At 44.4% G+C, this 21,730-nt stretch overlaps 1 protein-coding gene across 9 annotated transcripts in view; it reads left to right on the top strand.

The window, feature by feature from the left end:
* Positions 1–21,730, top strand: part of LOC122799480 (N-lysine methyltransferase KMT5A-like) — an 882,477-nt gene that overhangs the window by 226,565 nt on the left and 634,182 nt on the right. For all 9 annotated transcript variants that reach the window (XM_044068570.1, XM_044068567.1, XM_044068572.1 and 6 more), the window contains exons 2-3: positions 3,795–3,920; positions 5,487–5,567. Coding sequence is in view for 2 of the 9 variants with exons in the window: in XM_044068572.1 (XP_043924507.1) it covers positions 5,559–5,567 (9 nt within the window). In the remaining 7 variants the exon portion in view is untranslated. The remainder of the gene's footprint in view (positions 1–3,794; positions 3,921–5,486; positions 5,568–21,730) is intronic.

Genomic DNA, 21,730 nt, shown 5'->3' with positions numbered 1-21,730 from the left:
GTGTGAGAAGGATGGTAAGACCCTGTCTGCCGTGGATGTATGTTTTTCCACCCCCTCAAGTGATCATAATCTAGGAATCCGGATTGGAAAGATGTGGCACAAGATATCCCAGGGTCTTTTCCGTGACGTACATGGCGAGTTTACTCTCCAGGGCAGATGGGGTGGCTCATCTGGAAGACTCCCCTACAGAGGCAGTGGGGATCTGCATAGTCAGGGATCCAGGGCTTCTTTTTCTGGTCAGCCCTACCAGCGCTCCTCAGGAGCGGCTCAATTGCTTTTCTCTGGAAGCAGTTGGGGGGGGGGGCGTTACTCTCTCTCTCTACCACCCTGCCTGGCAGACTACCACAGATTCTTGGGTGCAGAATATAATAGCCAGAGGTTATCACATACCCTTCAATATTTGTCCAAATCCATTAAGACGTATTCCTGACATTACACCCAGTCAAAGGGAAGCAGCAGCTCAAGAAATACGAAAGCGGTCAGTCATCCAGGTAGTCCCACCAGACCAAATAGGATCCGGATTTTACTCTATGTTCTTTTTAGTACCAAAAAACACTGGGGACCGGAGATAAATTTTGGATCTCAGCATTCTTCTGAACAAAATTTGTCAACCAAACCAAAATTCCAGATGGGCATGGTTCAGTCTGTCCTACCCTTCCTGGAGAAAGATTATTGGATGTACTCAGTAGATCTTCAGGATGCATATTACCACATAAAAATGGACAAATGCTCCTTAAGATTTCTTTGCTTCCGGCTGGTAGCCAGTCATTACCAGTTCTGGGCGCTGCCCTTTGGACTCTCTACAGCCCCCAGTGTGTTCACCAAATGCATGGCAGTGGTAACAGCTCACTTGAGACTGCAAGGATCGAGTGTTTCCATACTTTAGACGATTGGTCTTACCGCCCCCACCAAGCATCTACTGGTTTGCAACCGTTAACTGCACTCTAGAACTAGCAAAATAGCTAGGAATCTCTCTAAACCAGGAGAAATGCAAGTTGACCCCTTATCAAACCTTGGAGTTTATAGGAACAATTTTCGTTGCCCAATCTTGCCTAGTCTTTCTGCCAGAACACAGATTAGATAGACTGAGGACCCAACTCTGGGTGATACTCACTGTCAAGACAAGGTTCCAGTTCAAGCTGTTCAACTTTTAGGATCAATGGCAGCATCAATTACAATAGTTCCCCTAGCGAGGCTACACATGTGATTTCTTCAGTGGCTCCTGCTAGTACACTGGCCCCCATGTCCTTTTCAGATCTGCATAACAAAGCGATGCAAACAAGATTTAACTTGGTGGATGAAGCCAGCAAAAGATTTATGGAGTCTCCCTTTCTCCCCATCTCAGCCCAAGGCCACAGTGACCACAGATGCTTCCCTTCATAGGGTGGGGGGCATTTTCAGGGGAAGACTGTCCAAGGCACTTGGTCAGCCATGGAGGCCAACCTGCATATCATTGTTTTAGCACTGAGGGCAGTGCTGCTAGCGTTGGAAGCATTCCAATGTGTTCTCCCATCAGGGGCAGTTCAGTCAGACATGTCAGTGGTCTGATGCATCAACAAACAAGGGGAAACCATGTCCTACCTGTTGTGTTGAGAGACCATGATAATTTGGCAATAGCTTCCAAGTGCTTTCTGATAGCAACGTACATTTCCAAGAATTCCAACATGATTACAGACAGACTGAGAAAATGTATCTTCCTGCCTCATGAGTGGTCCCTCAATTCAACTATAGCAGTGAAGATCTTCAGCCGCTGGGGCCAGCCTTGCTGTGACCTATTCGCGCCTCCTGCAAATCACAAATGCAGCAGCTACTTTGTCCTAATTCCCTTGTAGGGGGAGTCCCCGAGGGACACTAATACACTCTTGGCCCACGGGACTTCTGTATGCTTTCCCTCCCCTTCCCCTGATCCCACAATTTCTAAAGAAGGCCCTTTGGCTGAGAAGCATAGTAATCTTCATTGCACCTTGCTGGCCCCAACAAGTCTGGTTTCTCTTCCTTTGGCCTCACCTGTTAGCCAATCATGGATTCTGGATCCAACTCTGGAATTAATCTCACAACTGCAGGGGTTCATTGACCCAAATGTATCCAATCTCAGGCTGACAGCTTGGTTTCACCACTTTCAGTAATTGCCAGGTCGAATAACCTTACCTCACCGGTACGCAACATTCTTCTGGCTTCGCATAAACCATCTACCAGGAAAAACTATCTTAGCAAGTGGAAGAGAATCCTTTTTTGGTCCCAGCAGAGAATGAGACTCTTGCTCAGCTCCTGTTAGTGTGGTTTTGGATGGTCAGGTCTTCATTCAGGAGCAGCAGCCTCCACCATTAGAGAACATTTGGCTGCTGTCTCAAACTTCCATAATGGATTTAAAGACGACTCCCCAATCTCCCATCGTCTCTGTAAAACCTTCCTGAAGGGGGTCTTTCTTATCGGACCACCATTCAAAGAACTGATCGAACCTTGGAGTTTAACACTAGTTCTGCAGTCCCTGACTCTTACCTTCTGAACCTGCTGCCATTTGCGATATAAAGTTCTTATCCTGGAAATCCCTATTTTTATTAGCAATCGCCTCAGCAAGACTCTTATCTGAGCGTCAGGCCTTGTGCATAAAGCGTCCTTATGTGACCTTTCATAAGGACAGAGTATCACGCTGGACTAACCCTTCTTTCCTGCCCCAAATTATTTCAGAATTGACATTTAACCAGACCATTGACCTGCCACTATTTTCCACTGCTCAAAGGAGAGTACTGTCTTCATCTGCTGGATCTACATAGACCATTATAATTTTATCTGGACAGAGAAATCTTTATGTAAATCAGACCAGTTTCCTATTAAAGTCCTAAATTTGGAAAAACTGTATCTAAAGTGACCTTATCTAAGTGGTTGAGAAATTGTGTGCGTTTTGTTTACCAACATCAAATTTCTCTAATGAGCAAAGTCAAAGCACACTCCTCCAGATCAGTGGCAACTTCTGCAGCCTTTCACTCTAGGGCTTCAATAGATATCTGTGTAGGTGCAACTTGGGCTACCCCTCGTACCTTCATCACTCATTACAAATTGGATTCGCTCTCCAGAGGGAGCGCATCCTTTGGTTCAGTGGTACTCGAACATCCTTAGGAGAGCATCCTTTGGTTCAGTGGTGCTGAGGAACGTCCTTCCATAAGGGCCTCCCAGGGCATAAAGTAGCTAGGGACTTTGTCCCACCAGTAAGGAATGAATGAAGATAAACATCAGATAAAGAAGTTATGTTCTTACCATAGTGTTCTATCTGTATTTCTTTCATTCCTTACGTCCCACCCTCCTCCCCCTTCCAAGGGTCTCTTGGAGGTCTGGATTTGGTCCATTTCCCGAATGATGGGACCTGCTCAGAAAATGCCTTTGCTTTCTTTGTCACAGGCAAACTCTATCTGGGATAACAGGGAGAAGGGGCACTACGGATAAAGCTTAGCTCAAGAGTTTTTTGGCTGGCACAAGCTTGTTATAAGGCTGACTCAGTTCCGAGGACTTAACAGACACCCATCAGTAATGAATGAATGAAGGTGAACGCCACAGATGGAACGCTACGGTAAGAACATAACTTTTTGTTTTGCACACTGCTCGTCTTGGGTTTATTCTAATCAAAGACCCATTATACATGTAGTGCCCTACTAAGCATTTAAAAAAGCATGTCATTTACGTATGTTTAACTTCCTGTTGTGTAATTCATGTATTTTTTATTTTCATTCTTTGTATTGATTGCAAAAACTGTCTAGCATATGTTTATGCAATAGCTGTAATATATTTTATTTTTTTAGCAGGGAGAATGCATTTCCTATTCAGTTCAAGTTTTGTCTCTCCTGTATACAAGTCCCATAAAGTCTTGCACTTGTCACAAGTCTGCCTGAAGAAAACTGGGCCTTGCTCCTTAAACTGCTAAAATAGTTAAGTATATCTTTATTTTTTTAGTTTGTTACTATTTTTGTAAGATTTAGTAGTTTGTTTTCTTTTGAGGGAATTACCTTGTAAAAGTTTGGTTACATGTTCTTTAACAGGTTAGTTTTGGTGTGTTTGCACTTAAGTATGTAAAAGGATGGACACTTAATTACGGTCGTGTGTGGTTAGCATATAGAATTGTGAAGAATGAACATGGTCTCAAGTTCAGTTATAAATTGGCCTCTATGTAGCTGCCCTTTGTGTATACTCAACCCATTTAGCTGTATAAATCTTTCTGAATGCCTCCGACTTGCATTTATACCTTTACCTCTTTCCTTGATTCATAGACTGTTACTAGGTAATGACCCATGGGAGGTTGGGGTCTTTCTAAGCCTAGCCAAGTTTTCCTGAAAAGAATGCCATTCTGTATCCAAATTGGATATTTAGTGCCAGGCATTTATAAGCTGCCACTATGCATAAACGACATGGGTGCCAGGCCCAGTGCAAGGTTCCTGTTCCCCATCTACTGTTCTAGGTTGCGCTTAAAACAGGGTAATGGACAAACTCAGCTTCACATGGATTGGAAGCCTGTTTCATTAGAGGGGCAGTCTGTAGGACACACCTTTCTCTCTAGTGTGTTTTGTTTCACATACAAAATTTAGGTCCCTAGATCTTGCATGCACTCTTAGCACAGGAATTCTGGCAGAGCAAAAAAAGTGTGGGGGACACACCAATTATTCTGAGTCTTCATGTTGTGGCTTCTCCATTGCTTTCAGCTTTGGTACCTCTCCATTGTTTACTGTCCGTTACTGTGCTCTCTCTACCTTTTTTTGCTTTAAAGGGTGGGAGGATAATCCATTTTAAGTTTCTAGTATACAGTACTGCATCCTGTCCTTCGTGCCAGTAGGCAGCATCTGGTGTCCCAGGGTGTTAACTATTTTCCCTTTACATCTGGCATACATGTTTGTGGATTCCCTTTGGAAAATGCATGCTGGACCCTTAGAAAAAAATAGTACTTTAATGCAAGTTGTCTTTGCAAGCTTCAGACTGCTTTACTATCCATATTCATTGCACAGTGTAGGTGTATATAATGGACTTGATGGATTGCCCAATACTATTATGTTTAGCACTCTTGTGCTTAATATAACTAGTCCAAACCCTCAGTTAGCAGCCCCCCCCCCCCCTCGTAGTTGCTTGCATTGTGAATACACTGGCATAATCCCTTTTGAGTAGCAGCTTTTCACCTTCACTTTCAACCACCTTCTGCATTGAGGAATGGTTAGCATGTTTTACTGTCCTTGGTGCTTTGGTTTTCAACCTGGGGTGCTACATTTCTCCTGTTTTTTTAGATTTGAAGGTAGGGACCCTTCAGAAGGTTGTCCTTGGCTGTCTGGGATATAGTGAATATGCTGCTTTATATCCCTATTGTACATATCTACTTGTAGGCTGCATTTCTTGTCTACATAGAGGGCACAGTTGTGACTGGTTTACTTTATTACTTTCTGACAGGCTGTGTTTTTATTTGCTTTGGTTTGGCAAAGCATGCTTAACTTCATTTTCTTTCTTTAAATAAGGAAAAGAAACCTTTATGAGAAGCTTGAAGACCTTTAGAGAGCCTTACGGAGGAGAGGAATAAAATCTTAACAATGAATGGGGTTAGTATTCTTGTACCCGTACTCCTGTAGAATACATTTTTTTTTTCAGCAAGTTCTTTTTTTCTATGTTCTGATTTAAATAAGTGCTAAGGCACTTGCACATTAGCTGTAATGTGTAGAGGTTATGCATAGCTGCTTTGTCATGTTATGTGCATGGGATGTTACTAGTAATGGCTAATATGTGTGTTACTGTAAATGTTATCTTTCTACCGCGTTAACAAGTAGCCCCTTGGCATTTCTTGAGGTTGAAACAACCATTTTACTTTGTAGTTACAAAAGGCGCCCTTCACAGCAGCTGTTTCTTCACTTTTGCAGTATTGTTTTATCCTCAGTTGGAGTTGTACACCCCATGGCCTTCTCAGCATGCGTACAAGTTCTCAATATTTACGTGTTAAATATGTCCATCTTCATTCCTTTGCACCAGTATAGAAACTGAATGTATGATCTTTATAGTTTGTTCCAGGTAATGGTGTCAGTAGTTTAGAAGTTATATGAAAACTGTAAAATTGGGTAGTAATGGTATGACGGTAGCATAGGTGTGGTATATTTGTAGTAGAAAGTTGTTTAACTTGAAAACCGTGCATTGTAAACTGAGTAAATGCAACTGTTACATCCTGCCAGGCTTTTCAGGTTGCTTTCCTTATTGTTGGCCCTTTTCTGCGATCAAGACACATGGTTTGGGGTTTAGGGCTGTAGTTTTGCAGTGGATGAGTTGGGTGTGCACTGTTTATGGTTAATTGGTTGAAAATGGTGTGTGTTAAAATCTATGTCTGATGTTGTCCTTTCATTCTTGCTCACTAACGGGTTTTTGATCTGATTCTGCTGCATTTACAAGACTTGGGATCCAAATCTTGAGCTCCTCCCTCTACCCTTAAAGCTCCATTCCATCCCCAACTCCTCGAGTCTTGTTTGTAGCCTGCATAAAAACACTGATCTAAATCTCGAGCCATGAGAAAACTGCTCACAATTTTCTTTTGTCTTAATATTACAGTTGATGTTTCTAGATGTCCTTCATGGATGCATCTGCAGTCATAACAAATGGGTTGTCCTGTCGTCAGGCAGCCCTTCGGTCGGCCGGATTCCAAAGTCTGGGTCCGGCTTCGGCTGATGTCGCACTTCACCCGACGTCATCTCTGCTGGTCTTCGGGTATAAAGGCATCAGCCAACGCCATTTTCTCCAGTCTTTCTTGCCGCGTGGCGCCCGAAGCAGAAGCTGTTTGCAAGTGCCGGTCGGTCAGATCCAGAGATTCCTACTACCGAATACTACTTCGAAGACTTCTAAAAAGCTAATTACCCCGTTGGGGACTCTTTCTTGCCTCAGCCGATGTCAGAAAAAGTAAATAATTGTTTAACTTGTGGGAAACAAATACCTCATAAAGATTTCCACTCTTATTGCCTACCCTGTTTAGGCCCAGACCACGACGTAGCTGCCTGTTTAGCCTGTGCTTCCTTCAACCGACGAACGCTTAGGCGTCGGTCGGAGTTTGCTGAACAGTTTTTCGGCTCAGATTTTGCGTACATTATGCCGTCGGATCATCAGATTACCCAAATAATTAAAAAACGCAAAGAAAAAGACCGACACTCGCGGTCCGCGGTTTCGGCCGAAACCACGGATAAGCAAACCGCGAGTGTCTCTGTTTCGGCCGAAACCGAGAAAACCGGTCAATCCTCAGCTGAATCCATGACTACTACCGAGGCTCCTGCTACTTTAGTTGAATTGGCCTCTGAAATTTTGCCTACTACTGTGGCTTCTAGTGACTTATCTGACACCATCCCTTTGGATGTTTCTACCCCAGCACGTGGTGCTGCTAGGCCTCCTGCAGCCATGTCTATCAAGGCCTTTGCCAGGGCCAAAGCAGCCAAAACTGTTAAAACAGTTCCTGCTAAGGCCCCCTCACACAGACACACTTCTAGCTCTCAAATGCTTACTCTGGCAGAGGATTTGATTTCCTTAATTAGGGGATCCCAATCACACCCTGACAGGGCCTTTCAGCCTCCAGAAAAGAGACCTAGGACAGAGCCACCCCAGCAGGAGTGCTCTGATGATTCTTCGGAGGACTCAGACACTACAGACCAGCCAGAGGCTCCTTTGTCCACTTATGAAGACTCCGATGCTGATGAATCCATTCCATCTGCCTCTCCACCAGAGGAATTCTCTTTTGGGGAAACCTTACATGCCATGAGAGAGCAATTCCAATGGCAAGGTCAAGATTTCTCAGATTCAAGAAAAAGGCTTAGGACCTTTCTGCACTTACCACAACACAGGCCCTTAGCTATACCTCCAGTTTTGCCTGTTGTGGATGACGCATTTAATGATGTTTGCACTGCACCTGATTCTTTACCTCCAGCCCCTGCCAAACCAGACAGATTTTACAGGGTACCTAACACTCATCACCACCTTTTCAAGGCCCCTCTTGCAGATCCTGAGACTATTTCCCAGGGGCCTAAGGCAGTAGCTTCTACCTCTACAAAAATCCCTCTCCCTTCTGAAAGGGAATCCAGGTCATTAGAGAGATGGGGCAAAAAAGTTTACACCTCTGCCACTCTCTCAGCTAGAGCTTTAAACTGTCAGTTTCACATGATCCAATACCAAGAGTTTATGCTTGATCAGTTGACTAAGAAACTTTCCTCTGAAGAATCCTTAGATAAGAAATATGTTTTAGAAATGGTGAATAACATACAGCAGGTTAGTAACCATTCTTTGAAATGTGGCTATGATGCACTGGAGGCTTCATTTAGATCAGCCATGACTGGCACAGTGATAAGAAGGCATGCATGGTTGAAAGAGCAGGTCCTGCCGGATCATGTCAAAGCAAAGCTGTTAGATGCTCCTATGGATAAGGACAGTCTATTTGGTACCTCTGCTCAAGAAGTAATGAAGAAAATGGAAGAGAAGGCAAAATCTGTACAAACAGTGAAGGATTTCTTACAGGTTCAGCCCCCTCGGTTTAGCAGAAACTGGCCTGCCAAAAATTGGTCCTTTCCAGACACCTCAAAGACCCAAAGAGGCAGGTATTAGACGCTCTAGAGGCAGAAACCAATCCAGAGGAAGTGCCTACAGAGGACGACAGTGGCAAGGTAATAACCAGCGAGGCACTGACACAACCACTGCCACTGCAACAGGACAATCACAGTGACTTGGCTCTGACACCGCCTACCAGAGAGCAAATAGCAGCACCTTTAGGCGGAAAGTTAGCCTTATTTTCACAAAACTGGCACTATATCACAAAAGACAAGTGGATTTTAAAAACCATAGACCAAGGCTACAGGTTCCACTTCCACACCTTACCAGTAAAAAGAGGAATGCCAAACTTACCTCCAACTCAAAAAACAGAAGCTCTAAACCAGGTAACTCAACTAACCAACATGAGAGCTGTGGAGAGAGTACCAGTAAATCAACAGGGCAAAGGATTTTACTCCAGACTCTTTCTAGTCCCAAGAAAAGAAAAAACTTGGAGACCCATTCTCGATCTGTCCGTCTTAAACACATACATCATCGTTCCAAAATTCAAAATGCTGACCTTACAGCAACTTCTTCCCATTCTGGGCAAGGAGTGTTGGCTGGTGACTCTAGATCTCAAGGAGGCATACCTGCACGTCCCCATACGACCAATTTGCAGAAGATACCTCAGATTCCTTGCAGGATCAGAGCATTATCAATTCTCAGCATTGCCCTTTGGCTTATCTACTGCGCCCAGAGTATTCACAAAATGCCTGGCATCAGTAATCGCTCATTGCAGGCTACAGGGAATCCAAATCTATCCATACCTGGACGACTGCCTGTTACAAGCGGACAACAAAGACAAGCTGACAACAGATTTACAAAGGGTCATTTGCTTGCTACAAGCCCTGGGATACACAGTCAATTTAAAAAAGTCAAGGCTGATCCCATCCCAGACAAGAACATTCTTGGGTGCAGAATTGGACACAGTAAAACAAATGGCATTCCTGACTGCAGAAAAACAAGAAAAACTTCCTCTCTACTTCTTGGCATTAACAAAGCAGAACAAACTAACAGCACGAAAAGTACTGCAGGCCTTGGGATTCATGGCATCATGCATAATCCTGATTCCTCATGCCAGACTGCATATGAGAAAGCTACAGTGGTACCTAAAAAACTTATGGTCTCAACACACACAGCTTAGAAACCGAAATCCCACTAATCCCATGCCTGAAACAAGAATTCCTATGGTGGGCCCAAGCATGCCAGGCAAACCTAGGCTTGCCCTTCCACAAAGGTCAAGCGAACCAGACCATCACAACGGACGCCTCAGACCTAGGCTGGGGGGCACACATGTTGGACAAATGCATACAAGGATTGTGGACTCCAGACCAGCTGCACCTGCACATAAACCAAAAAGAAATGCTGGCAGTACAACTAGCAATCCAGAAATTCAAGCCTTTCCTCAAAGAAGGCCATTTATTGATAAGAACAGACAACACCACAGTCATGTGGTACATCAACAAGCAAGGGGGCACTCATTCTTACCCCCTATGCAGAATGACTCTGGACCTTTGGAACATGGCTCTGAGCTACAACATCCAGTTACAGGCAACCTTTGTGCCAGGAAAAGAAAATACCCTAGCAGATATGTTAAGCAGAACCACCTCGGATGCTCACGAATGGATGCTGCACCCGGACATCTTCAAGGCCATCACAAGAAAATGGGGAATGCCACAAATAGACCTGTTCGCATCCCCACTCAACCACCAGCTCAGGAAATTCTGCACAAGGACGTATCACCCTCTTGCATGGAAGGTGGACTCCCTTTCCTTCAGTTGGAAAGGCCTGACAGCTTATGCATTCCCACCTCTTCCTCTGATGCACAAGGTACTGCTGAAAATCAAAGAGGAACAACCAAGGATAATTCTGATAGCTCCGAATTGGCCAAGACAACACTGGTATCCCTTGCTGAGGAGCATGTCTCAGGGGAGAATGTGGTCAATACCCCTGATGCCTTTGATGTTAACTCAGAACAACTACAACATCCTGCATCCAAACCTAAAAACCTTACAACTGACTGCCTGGAACATCACTTAAGAGCAACTAACCCAGACTTATCCCAAAGGGTTAAAGACATTATACTTGAAGCCCGCAGACCTTCAACAAGAAGGAACTATGCAGGAAAATGGAAAAGGTTTGCCACTTGGAGTGCTGAAAGAGGAAAAGATGTGTCCAACATAGACATTGCTAACATCCTGGAGTACTTGGCAGAGCTTCTACTCACAGGCCTGTCCTATTCCTCCATCAAGATACATGCATCAGCTATTTCTGCAGAATACAGCTTTGATCCACCTGTCTTCTCGCACCCTCTACTCAGGCAATTCCTCAGAGGAATCAAGAATGTAAAACCTCCTAGGAAACCACCACTACCAGCATGGGACTTAAATTTTGTACTAGAAAAATTGACACTCCCACCATTTGAACCAGCAGGAACAGCGGATCTTCAACACCTATCATGGAAAACTGCCTTCCTTCTGGCAATTACTTCAGCAAGAAGGGTTTCAGAACTCCAGGCCTTAATGGCAGTACAACCCTTCCTGATCTTCCATCAAGATAGAGTGTCCATGAGAACTAATCCTACATTTATGCCAAAGGTGGTATCCAGAGTGTCCTTAAACCAGGCAATCCACCTACCTACCTTCTTTCCCAACCCACAGAACAGGGGGGAAAGGCTACTGCATACTTTGGATGTACATAGACAGTTGCGCTACTACCTGGACAGAACCAAAGGTAACAGAAAAACTGACCAGCTGTTAGTGGCCTATGCACCAGGAAGGGAAGGAAAAGCAATTTCCAAACAAACAATCTCCAAATGGATAGGAAACTGCATAAGATTCTGTTACTCCTACCATGGAAAACCAATGCCACAGAACATAAGACCTCATTCAACAAGAGCTACAGCCACTACCACAGCTTTCTTACGAGGAGTGGCAACCAAGGACATTGAGGCGGCTACTTGGACCTCCGTGCATACATTTGCCAAGCATTACAATTTACCTCTATATTCTAGATCCCGAGCAGGGTTTGCCACTGCTGTACTGCAAGGGATCCTAACTGCACCATAATTTTTTCTTCCTCCACCCCTAGTTTGGCTATGGTATTCTACCCATTTGTTATGACTGCAGATGCATCCATGAAGGACATAGTACAGTTTTGTACCTACCATAAATGTAGATGTCCGAACTGGATGGCATCTGCAGTCAGGATTACCCACCCTCCTTCCCCTCTGTGGTACTCCTAGGGTATTTACACTCCTAATAGCTAGCTGGGGGGAGTCTCTTATGGTGTATTTGTTTGTATATATGTACATACATGCTTATTTTTTGTATTTGCCTTCTACCTTGCCTGCATACATTGGCATTTATCCAAATTTTAGCCTCCAAGAGGGCAACTGGCATCTGGGGCAAACACTGAAGAAAATGGCGTCGGCTGATGCCTTTATACCCGAAGACCAGCAGAGATGACGTCGGGTGAAGTGCGACATCAGCGGCCGGACCCAGACTTTGGAATCCGGCCGACCGAAGGGCTGCCTGACGACAGGACAACCCATTTGTTATGACTGCAGATGCTATCCAGTTCGGACATCTACATTTATGGTAGGTACAAAACTGTACTTTCTGCTCCTACCTCCTTTTTGACTTGGCAGAAAAAATAAATGCCAGCAACAAACTGTTTTCCTTCTATCCTCCTTTCCTTCTTGGCACTCTTTTTATTTGTGGTGTGTGGGAGCATATATATATATATATATATATATATATATATATATATATATATATATATATATATATATACATAACAGATATATAAAAAAAGTTGTTTAAAAATTTCCAACACGCAACTATTTTTTACTAGTTTGGGACGCTTAGTGTATAGCTCTTTATCTGTTAGTCCACGAAAATAGAAAAAATCTTTTTTCCGATGTCTGAAAGAAATGCACCGGTTTTAACAACTGCTGCTCTTGTGGGTGTAAGATCCCAAATTCTGATGCCCATAAGTACATCGACTGAGGGGCACCTGAACATGTCAAATCCACATGAGATGCACCACATTTAACTCCAGGTCCTCTTGCCAATTGGCGCAACAAAACTTTTCTCAAATGTTTGCTTCACCTTTTTCTGGAGCACAAACCTCTTCAAACTTCTGTAGGCTTCATGGATTTTAAAAAGAGAACCCTCCAGAGTCTCAGAGGGGCTTTTAGGAGCCTCTTGATAAACGCAGGAAGACTTAAGATCTGAAGGCCATGATGCCTAGCTTTGATTCACAGGCCTTGTCTGATCTGGTAGCAGTGATTACTATGTCATGTTCTGTAACTTCATCATCCTGTGGTCCCAGACCATCAGATCAACAGGTAGGGTCCTGTAATGGTGCTTGTACTAAAGCCAGATGTTCAACATGTTACACTGCTGCAGTTATCACACTTGGGTTATCTGCCGTCAGGCGGTCCCGCAGTCGGCCCGAGTTCCAAAGTCTTGGTCCGGCGTCGGTTGCTGTCGCTTCTTCCCTGACGTCAGTGCGACAGGGGTATAAAAGAGGCAGCCGACGCCATTTTCTCCAGTCTTTCTTGCCGCATGGTGCCCGAAGCAGAAGCAGTTCGCAAGTGCCGGTCGGCCGACTCCTGAGATTTTCAAATCGAATTTCAGGCCGAAGTTTTCAATAAAGCCAAGTACCCCGTTGGGGAACCTTTTCTTGCCTCAGTCGGATGTCAGAAAAAGTTAATTGCATTTGTTGTGGGAAGCAAATACCTCATAAGGATTTTCATTCTTATTGTATCCCTTGCCTAGGCCCAGACCACGACGTCACAGGTTGTCGATTTTTGTGCTAGGTTTAACAAACAAACTATTAAACGTCAGTTTGATTTTGCCCGACATTATTTTGGTAGAAAATTTAATTATACCATGCCGTCGGAGCAACTGACGACCGGGATGCATAAAAAGCATAAAGATAAGGACAGGCAGTAAAGACCCAAACCAGACACCGAGGCCTCTGCTAGGCTAGTCGCCACTTCTCCGGTTTTCAGTGAGGCGCCTACGCAGCCCCTGACGACCGCTGATTTAGAACCCCAGCCTGCATCCGACTCCGAAGCGGAGATTGCAGGGCCTCCAGAGCCTTTCTTTAGGCCCTTCCGACTCCATGGCTGATGGGGATTCCGGTGCAGTTGAAAGGCCGTCAGTTGCTGAAGGTGTCTTCAGACCGACTACACTTACTATTAAATACTTTACAAAACTGAAAACTCCATTAAAAGTAAGTAAGCCTGTACAGCAGTCTCCAGTGCAAGGCCCCATGCCTAAGAAACAGATGCTTAAGATGGCCGAAGACTTAATTACCCTAATCAGGGGTTCCCATCCTCCACCTGGCAAAAGGCCTAGACAGGAGGAGGACTACGCTTCCTCGGACCAGGTTTCCATTACCTCAGATTCTTCTGAGGAACAAGAGTACTCTCTTCCCCCCTTATGAAGACTCTGATGCTGAAGAGTCTATTCCTTCAGCATCTCCCCCAGAAGACTACTCTTGGGGAAACTTTACATACTATGAGGGAACATTTCCACTGGGAAGGCCAGGATTACTCTGATTCTAAGAAAAGGCTCTGAGATTTTCTCTTACTACCCCAGCACAGACCCCTTGCTATTCCACCTGTTAGACATTGTGGATGATGTTTACTCAGAATCTAGCCTTAACCCAGATTCATTACCTCCTGCACCAGCCAAACCAGACAGATACTACAGAGTCCCTGACTCGCATAAATTCCTATATAAAAGCCCTGTTGCTGACCCAGAAACAATTTCCCAGGGTCCCAAAGGGGTTAAGACCTCTATTGCTAAAAATCCTGTACCGTCTGACAGGGATTCTAGAGCACTAGACAGATGGGGAAGGAAAGTATATACCTCAGCTACTCTAGCTATGAGGGCCTTAAATTGCCAGTTTCACATGCTGAAATATCAACAATATTTGATGTCCCAATTAAAACAAAAAAATGAGCACACATACAGAGCAGCCTGATTACAAGGAAATGCAAGATTTGTTGCATGCAGCAGAACAAGTGGGAAAACATACTTTGCAATGTGGATTTGATTCATTGGAAGCTTCTTGCAGAGCAGCTGTAACAGGGTCTGTCATTCATAGGCATGCTTGGTTAAAAGAACAAACTTTACCTGATCATGTTAAAGCAAAGTTATTGGATGCATCCTTACAGCAGGATGTTTTATTTGGTGTGAAAGCAGAAGAGGTTTTAAAGAAAATGGATGATAAGGCAAAATCTATGCAGACAGTCAAGGATTTTTTACAGGTCCAACCACCTCGTTTCAGCAGAAATTGGCCAACCAAAAACTGGTCCTTTCCAACTTGACAGACCTCAGAGGGGCAAATAGACACCCAAGGGGCAGAGGTCAGCCACAAGGCTCTTACAAGCCACGACATTGGGGTGCCACAACCCAGAAAGGAGGAGAAGACAGGTCTCAAACTATCAGAAGACAATCACAATGACTTTCCCCTCAGACTGCCAAGCAAATCACTCTTGGCAGCTCCCTTGGGGAGGAAAACTTGCACTTTTTGCAGACAATTGCAGACAATTGGCACATCATCACAAAAGACAAATGGGTCCTAAATATTGTAACTCAAGGATACAGGTTCCACTTTCACACTTTACCAAGGATAAAAGGAATGCCAAACCTGCCATCAAATCATCGGGCAGAGGCTCGAAGACAAATTACAGCACTCATGGACATGAGAGCCATTCAACAGGTTCCTACACAATAGCAAGGACAGGGATTTTACTCAACTCTTTCTGGTTCCCGAAAGGACAAAGCCTGGAGACCCATTCTGGACCTTTCAATTCTAAACACATACCTGGAAGTACCCAAATTCAAGATGCTCACACTACAGCAACTTCTTTCTATGCTGGGCAAGAAGGCTTGGCTAGTAACGTTGGACCTCAAGGGGGCATACCTGCATGTCCCTATCGGACAAAATTGCAGAAGATACCTCCGATTTATAGCAGGTATAACTCATTACCAATTCTCTGCACTGCCCTTTGGCTTATCTACTGCGCCCAGGGTCTTCACAAAATGCCTGGCACCAGTAATTGCATACTGCAGACAAAGAGGAATCCAAATATATCCATACCTGGACGACTGCCTTATTCAAGCAGACAGCAAGGACATTCTTTTAAAACATCTGGCGTTTGTAAAAATCCTAAGTTGCCTAGGATACACAGTAAACGGAAAGAAGTCAAAACTAGTGCCCTCACAAGACATAATATTCCTGGGTGCCAGCTTAAATACAATGGCCCAGATGGCTTATCTCACGCTAGACAAGCAAGGACAACTGACTCAATACTTCAAAATGATGGCAACAAAGACCCAACTCCCTGCAAGAAAAATTCGGCAGGCCTTGGGATTCATGGCATCTTGCATACTGTATGCCAAACTGCATGTGAGGAAATTACAATGGTACCTAAAAAGCGTATGGACTCAACACAGCCACAGCTTGGAAACAATAATGCCACTAATTCCCTGCCTTCAACAGGAGTTTCTATGGTGGGCTTAGGCATGTCACCTCAACAAGGGTCAGCCTTTACCTTGCCCACAGCCAGGCAAACAATGACAACAGATGCATCGGATTACGCCTGGGGAGCACACATGGCAGGACAGTGTATTCAGGGCAAATGGTCTGCAGATCAAATGCATCTCCACATCAATCAAAAAGAGACGCTAGCTGTACAAAATGCCCTAACAGCTTTCAAGGACCTCCTACATCCAGGGCAACTTCTAATAAAAACGGACAACACCACAGTGATGTGGTACATAAACAAGGGGGCACACATTCCTACCCCCTATGCAGGCAAGCAATGACCTTGTGGAACACAGCACTGACCTACCAAGTTCAACTACAAGCACAGTACCTGCCAGGAAAGAAAAATACACTGGCAGACAAACTAAGCAGAAATATCATGGATCCTCACAAGTGGAAACTAGACCCACAAGTATTCAGAATGATAACTCAAAAATGGGGGAGCCCAGACATAGATCTGTTCGCCTCCCCCCAAAACTACCAACTGCGAAAGTTTTGCACAAGGACATACCACACACTAGCTTGGAAAGTGGACGCCCTCTCATTCGGTTGGAAAACACGAACAGTGCATGCCTTTCCTTCACTGTCTCTTCTGGCAAAGGTGCTGCTAAAAGCCAGATTAGAGAGGCCACAAATGATACTCATTGCTCCAGACTGGCCATGCCAACACTGATATCCAATATTAAGGAACATGCTCAAGGCCCACCATGGATTTTACCTCAAATTCCTCACCTGCTGACTCGGCAAAACAATCCGATTCTACACAGCCAGCTCAAGACTTTAAATCTGGCTGCATGGCAGATTATCTAAACAATCAGTCAAGACTTCTCTCTACAGCTGTTATGGATGTCATTCTGGAGGCCAGGAGACCCAGCACCAGGAAAACCTACTCAGACAAATGGAAAAGGTTCTGCACCTGGAACCAGGCTAAAGGCCAAAATCCTCTTGTCCCAAATATTCCTCAGATTCTGCAATATTTAACTGAGATGTTGCACAAAGGCCTTTCCTTTTCATCTATAAAGATCCACGCTTCAGCTATTTCAGCTCATTACAACACGGATCCTCCTATTTTTTCATATCCATTATTAAGACAGTACCTCAGAGGGGCTAAGAACATAAGACCGCCCCGAAGAGCACCAACACCAACTTGGGACCTCAATTTTGTTTTGGAAAAGCTTACAGTACCGCCCTTTGAGCCATCTTTTTCAGCTGATTTAAAATTTTTATCATGGAAAACTGCCCTGCTGCTAGCAATAACTTCAGCGCAAAGAGTCTCAGAGCTACAGGCCCTAATGGCAGTGGAGTCTCATCATTTTTCATCAAGACAGAGTCTCTTTACGAACTAACCCTTCCTTTATGCCAAAGGGTAGTATCCAGTGTGGTTCTAAACCAAACCATTCATTTACCCACCTTTTATCCAAACCCCCAGAATAAAGGGGAAAGGCTCCTGCACTCTTTGGACATTCACAAGCAATTACGTTTCTATTTGGATAAAATAAAAGGTTTTCAGAAAATCTGATCAGCTCTTTGTATTCTATGCTGCAGGATCTCAAGGAGAGCCTATATCAAAACAGACCATTTCAAAATGGATAGGACATTGTATCCGTTTCTTCTACACACACCATGGGAAACCTGCACCTGGTAACATTATACCTCATTCCACCAGGGCTACAGCAACATCAGCAGCCATCCTCAGAGGAGTACCAACCAAGGATATTTTGGAAGCTGCAACTTTGAGTTCAGTGCACACCTTCACCAAGCACAACCACTTACCTCTTTACTCAAAAACCAGAGCTGGCTTTGCCACTGTAGTTTTGCAGGGCGTACTAGCTTCTCCAAACCCTGTTTAATACCAACCGCCCAGCCTTAGCTTTGGGATTTAACCCAAGTGTGATGACTGCAGCTGTGTAACACGATGAACATAGTACAGTTTGTACCTACCATAAATGTAGATGTTCGAGTGTTCACACTGCTGCAGTCTAGGTTACCCTCCCACCTCCCCCTCTTCTTACCTGGGTTTTATCTATAGCTCCCTGTTTATACAATCTCTAAGATGTATTTCTATATGGTGTATTTGCTTACAGCTGTAGCTATTGTTTTCTACTTGTGTAATTTACTTGGGATTATGTATTGCTTTCCTATTTGGGGGCACCTGACATCTGGGGCAAGAAAAACTGAAGAAAATGGCATCTGCTGCCTCTTTTATACCCCTGTCGCACTGACGTCAGGGAAGAAGCGACAGCAACCGACGCCGGACCAAGACTTTGGAACTCGGGCCAACTGTGGGACCGCCTGACGGCAGATAACCCAAGTGTGATGACTGCAGCAGTGTGAACACTCAAACATCTGCATTTATGGTAGGTACAAAACTATACTTTTCTCTGGCTCTACCATCCCAACTGTTTCAAACCCCAAAAAACCTTTCTAGGCCTGCTTCCTCAACTTCATCCAGATGTTCTAGGAGCTTGACAGAGGAAGATTTGGACAGGATGCAGAGATTTCTCCAGGGATTAGATCCAGAGGAGGTTCTTGCCAGATGTGTCTCCTTTTGGGTTCATGAGCATACCTGCCGAAAAGATGCTATCTTCTGTGATACACCCTGCAGTTTTGGAATTCTAGTATGTCTTGGCACCATTCACATTGAGGTTGTTAAATCACCTGGCACATTTTACTAGTCTACAGAGATTTGTTGAAGGAGGTTCCAAACTCTGAGTCCATGTTTGCAGAGGGCCTCTAAGGTTTCTCTTGAGCTGGCTACTCTTTCTTCCATTGCCAATTGGTCAGCGAGGCTGATCTCCCATTCAGAGGAGGGAGCCTCATGGGCAAGCCAGTTCAGTCATAGCTGTTGGACATGCCTAGATGAGGCTGTGCAACTTCACGGTACCCTTTAAGTCATCTTAATGCCCCTTTGATGGCTCCTACTTCGGCTATCACTGAAGGATATGCTTACTTGCAGCGAACAGGATGGAAAGACCCTGTCTGCCGTTGGAAGTGGTACTTTTTTCTAGGAATTAACAAGGTGGTAAGAAAATGTGGTTCCAAAACTCTTGGAGGACCTTTTCCCAGATTTGCGCAGGGATACTTCTGTCAGAGCTAGAGGATGTTTCAATGGGCAAAGTTGCTGCAGAAGCAAGGGGGGGGTGTCTCAGAATCATGGTTTCAGGCTACTCCTCTGATGGGGCCTATCAGAGCTCCTGAAGTGTTGCCTGACTGTCTCTGGAGCTAGTTGTTTTTTTTTTTTTTTTTTTTTCCTGACTCCTGGACAAGTATCAAATATTTATGGGTGTTAAGAATTCTATCCACAGGATATTGCTTACCATTTTCCCTTCCTCTTTCTGGGAAGATGCAGCTCAGAAAATATGAAAATTACTATAGAAAAGTTATCCAGGAGATTCCACCCAAATAGGATTCGTAACTTAGTCCTGCTTCTATTTAGTGCCAAAGAAAACTGGGAACTTGAGACCCATTTTGGATCTAAGCAACTTAAAGTAATATGTAAAGACTAAGTTCCGAATGGTTACAGTTAAGTCCATCCTGTGTTTTGTGTACAAGAATGACTGGATGTGATGTTATAGATCCTGGAGATATGTACATTACATCAAACTAGACAGGCGATCCAAGGAATGTCTACAGTTTACACTGGGAGCCAATCATTTCAGAGTACTTTCCTTTTGTCTCACCACAGCCGTCAGGGTGTTCAAATGCATGGCAGTAGTGGCAGCTCACTTGATACTCTAAGGATACCAGGTATTTCCATATTTCAATAATTGTCTCCTCAATGGCATATTTAAGCATCAATTTCTACAAGCTAGGGATTACTTGCTGCAGATTGCCAAAACCGTAGGAATTTCAGTAAAGCATGCCATATTGAATCTGGCCCCCGTACACACCCTGGAATTTATAGGGACTCTGTTAAAAACTGCGACTCTCAAGTGGTTCCCTTGCCTCTTCATCGCATCACATCCTTGAGAAATCTGGTATAGACTGTACTGTCCCACCCATCCTCCCCAGCAAGTCTAGTACTACAAGCTCTTGGTTCAGTGTCTGCTGCCATTCTTCTAGGTCCTCTAACAAGATTCTTTATGCGAATCAATAAATGGGCATTGGCTGGACAGTGCTCTGTATTTCACCATTCCCGTAAGATTCGCTCCAATCTGCAAATGTCATGTTAGCTGGTGGGTCCAATCTGACTACCTGTGTTTGGGCTGACTGTTCAACCTCTCTCCCCAACTTGCCATGGTGACCACAGACACTTCCCTGTGGGTTGGGGGGCATTTCTTGGGGAAGATGGTCCAAGGCATGTGCTTCCTTTTAGAGAGAAGTTGCATATGAGCATCCTAAAGATGAGAGCAGTTGTCCTGGTGTTGCAGGCATTTCAGGACGGTCTCCTTCGGGGTCTATGGCATTTCACACTGAGCATGTCAGTAGTCTGGTACGTCAACAAACCAGGAGGAACCTGCTCTTACTTGCTGCGCAGAAAGGCCATGAGGGTTTGGGAATGGGCTATCTCTTCAGACAATTTTTTTATTGCAGTGTACATTCCTGGGAAAATCAACGCACTAGCAGGCAGACTTGGCATGTCCATTCTGATGCCCCATGAGTGATCTGTCATCCATAACATACATTATTTATAGCCGCAGGGGCCAACATTGCTGTTACACATTTTCTTTGCCACTCAACAAATGCAGAAAGTACTTGATACTGATCCCCTCCCACCCATCTTGGGGAGTCACCGAGAGGCTCTAAGTAACTACTGACCCATGGGTCTCCTCTGTGCTTATCCTCTTCTTCCTCCAGCTCCCAAATTCTTACAGAAGGCATGCAGGCTGAATAGCTGTCATTCTCATTGCCCCCTTCTGGTCTCATCATATGCAGCAGAGTCTGAAGGTCTGATCCCAGACCCATTTGTGAGGAAGAATGAAAATGGACAACACAGATGGCAAGTTATGGTAAGTACACAATTACTAATTTTCAAAGCAGTAAATTTTGCTGAGCTAGCACTTCCTCCACTTGGGAAGCTCTTGTAAGGGTGGTGGAGCAGTCCTGAAGGGCTTTTAACAGTTTTTTAGGGGAACCTTTTGATGTTCATAGTGTTTCACTGTTGCAGTCATTACACTTGGGATATCCTGCTGGCAGGCTACCCGCAGTCGACCACAATTCCAAAGTCTAGGTCCGGCGTCTGTTGCTGTCGCCTCTTCCATGATGTCAGTGCGCCAGGGGTATAAAAGATGCAGCAGACGCCATTTTCTTCAGTCTTTCTTGCTGCGCGGTTCCCAAAGCAAAAGCAGTTTGCAAGTGCCGGTCGTCCGATTCCTGAGATTTTCGAAATCAAATTTCAGAACTGAAGTCTTCAATAAAGCTAAGTACCCCGTTGGGGAAACTGTCTTGCTCCAGACTGATGTCAGTAAAAGTTAACAATTGTATTTCTTGTGGAAGCAAATACCTCATAAGGACTTTCATTCTTACTGTATTCCTTGCCTAGACCTTGACCACAACGTTACTAGTTGTCGGTTTTGTGCTAGATTCAACAAACGCACTATTAAGCGTCTGTTTGATTTTGCTTTACATTACTTTGGCCGAAGGTTTAACCTAC

This window comes from Protopterus annectens, chromosome 4.part0, assembly GCF_019279795.1.
Source record: "Protopterus annectens isolate FY-2018-M chromosome 4.part0, PAN1.0, whole genome shotgun sequence".
NCBI lineage: Eukaryota > Metazoa > Chordata > Ceratodontiformes > Protopteridae > Protopterus > Protopterus annectens.
The sequence above is the reverse complement of the archived record's forward strand: the minus strand, read 5'-3'. Positions and strand labels throughout refer to the sequence as shown.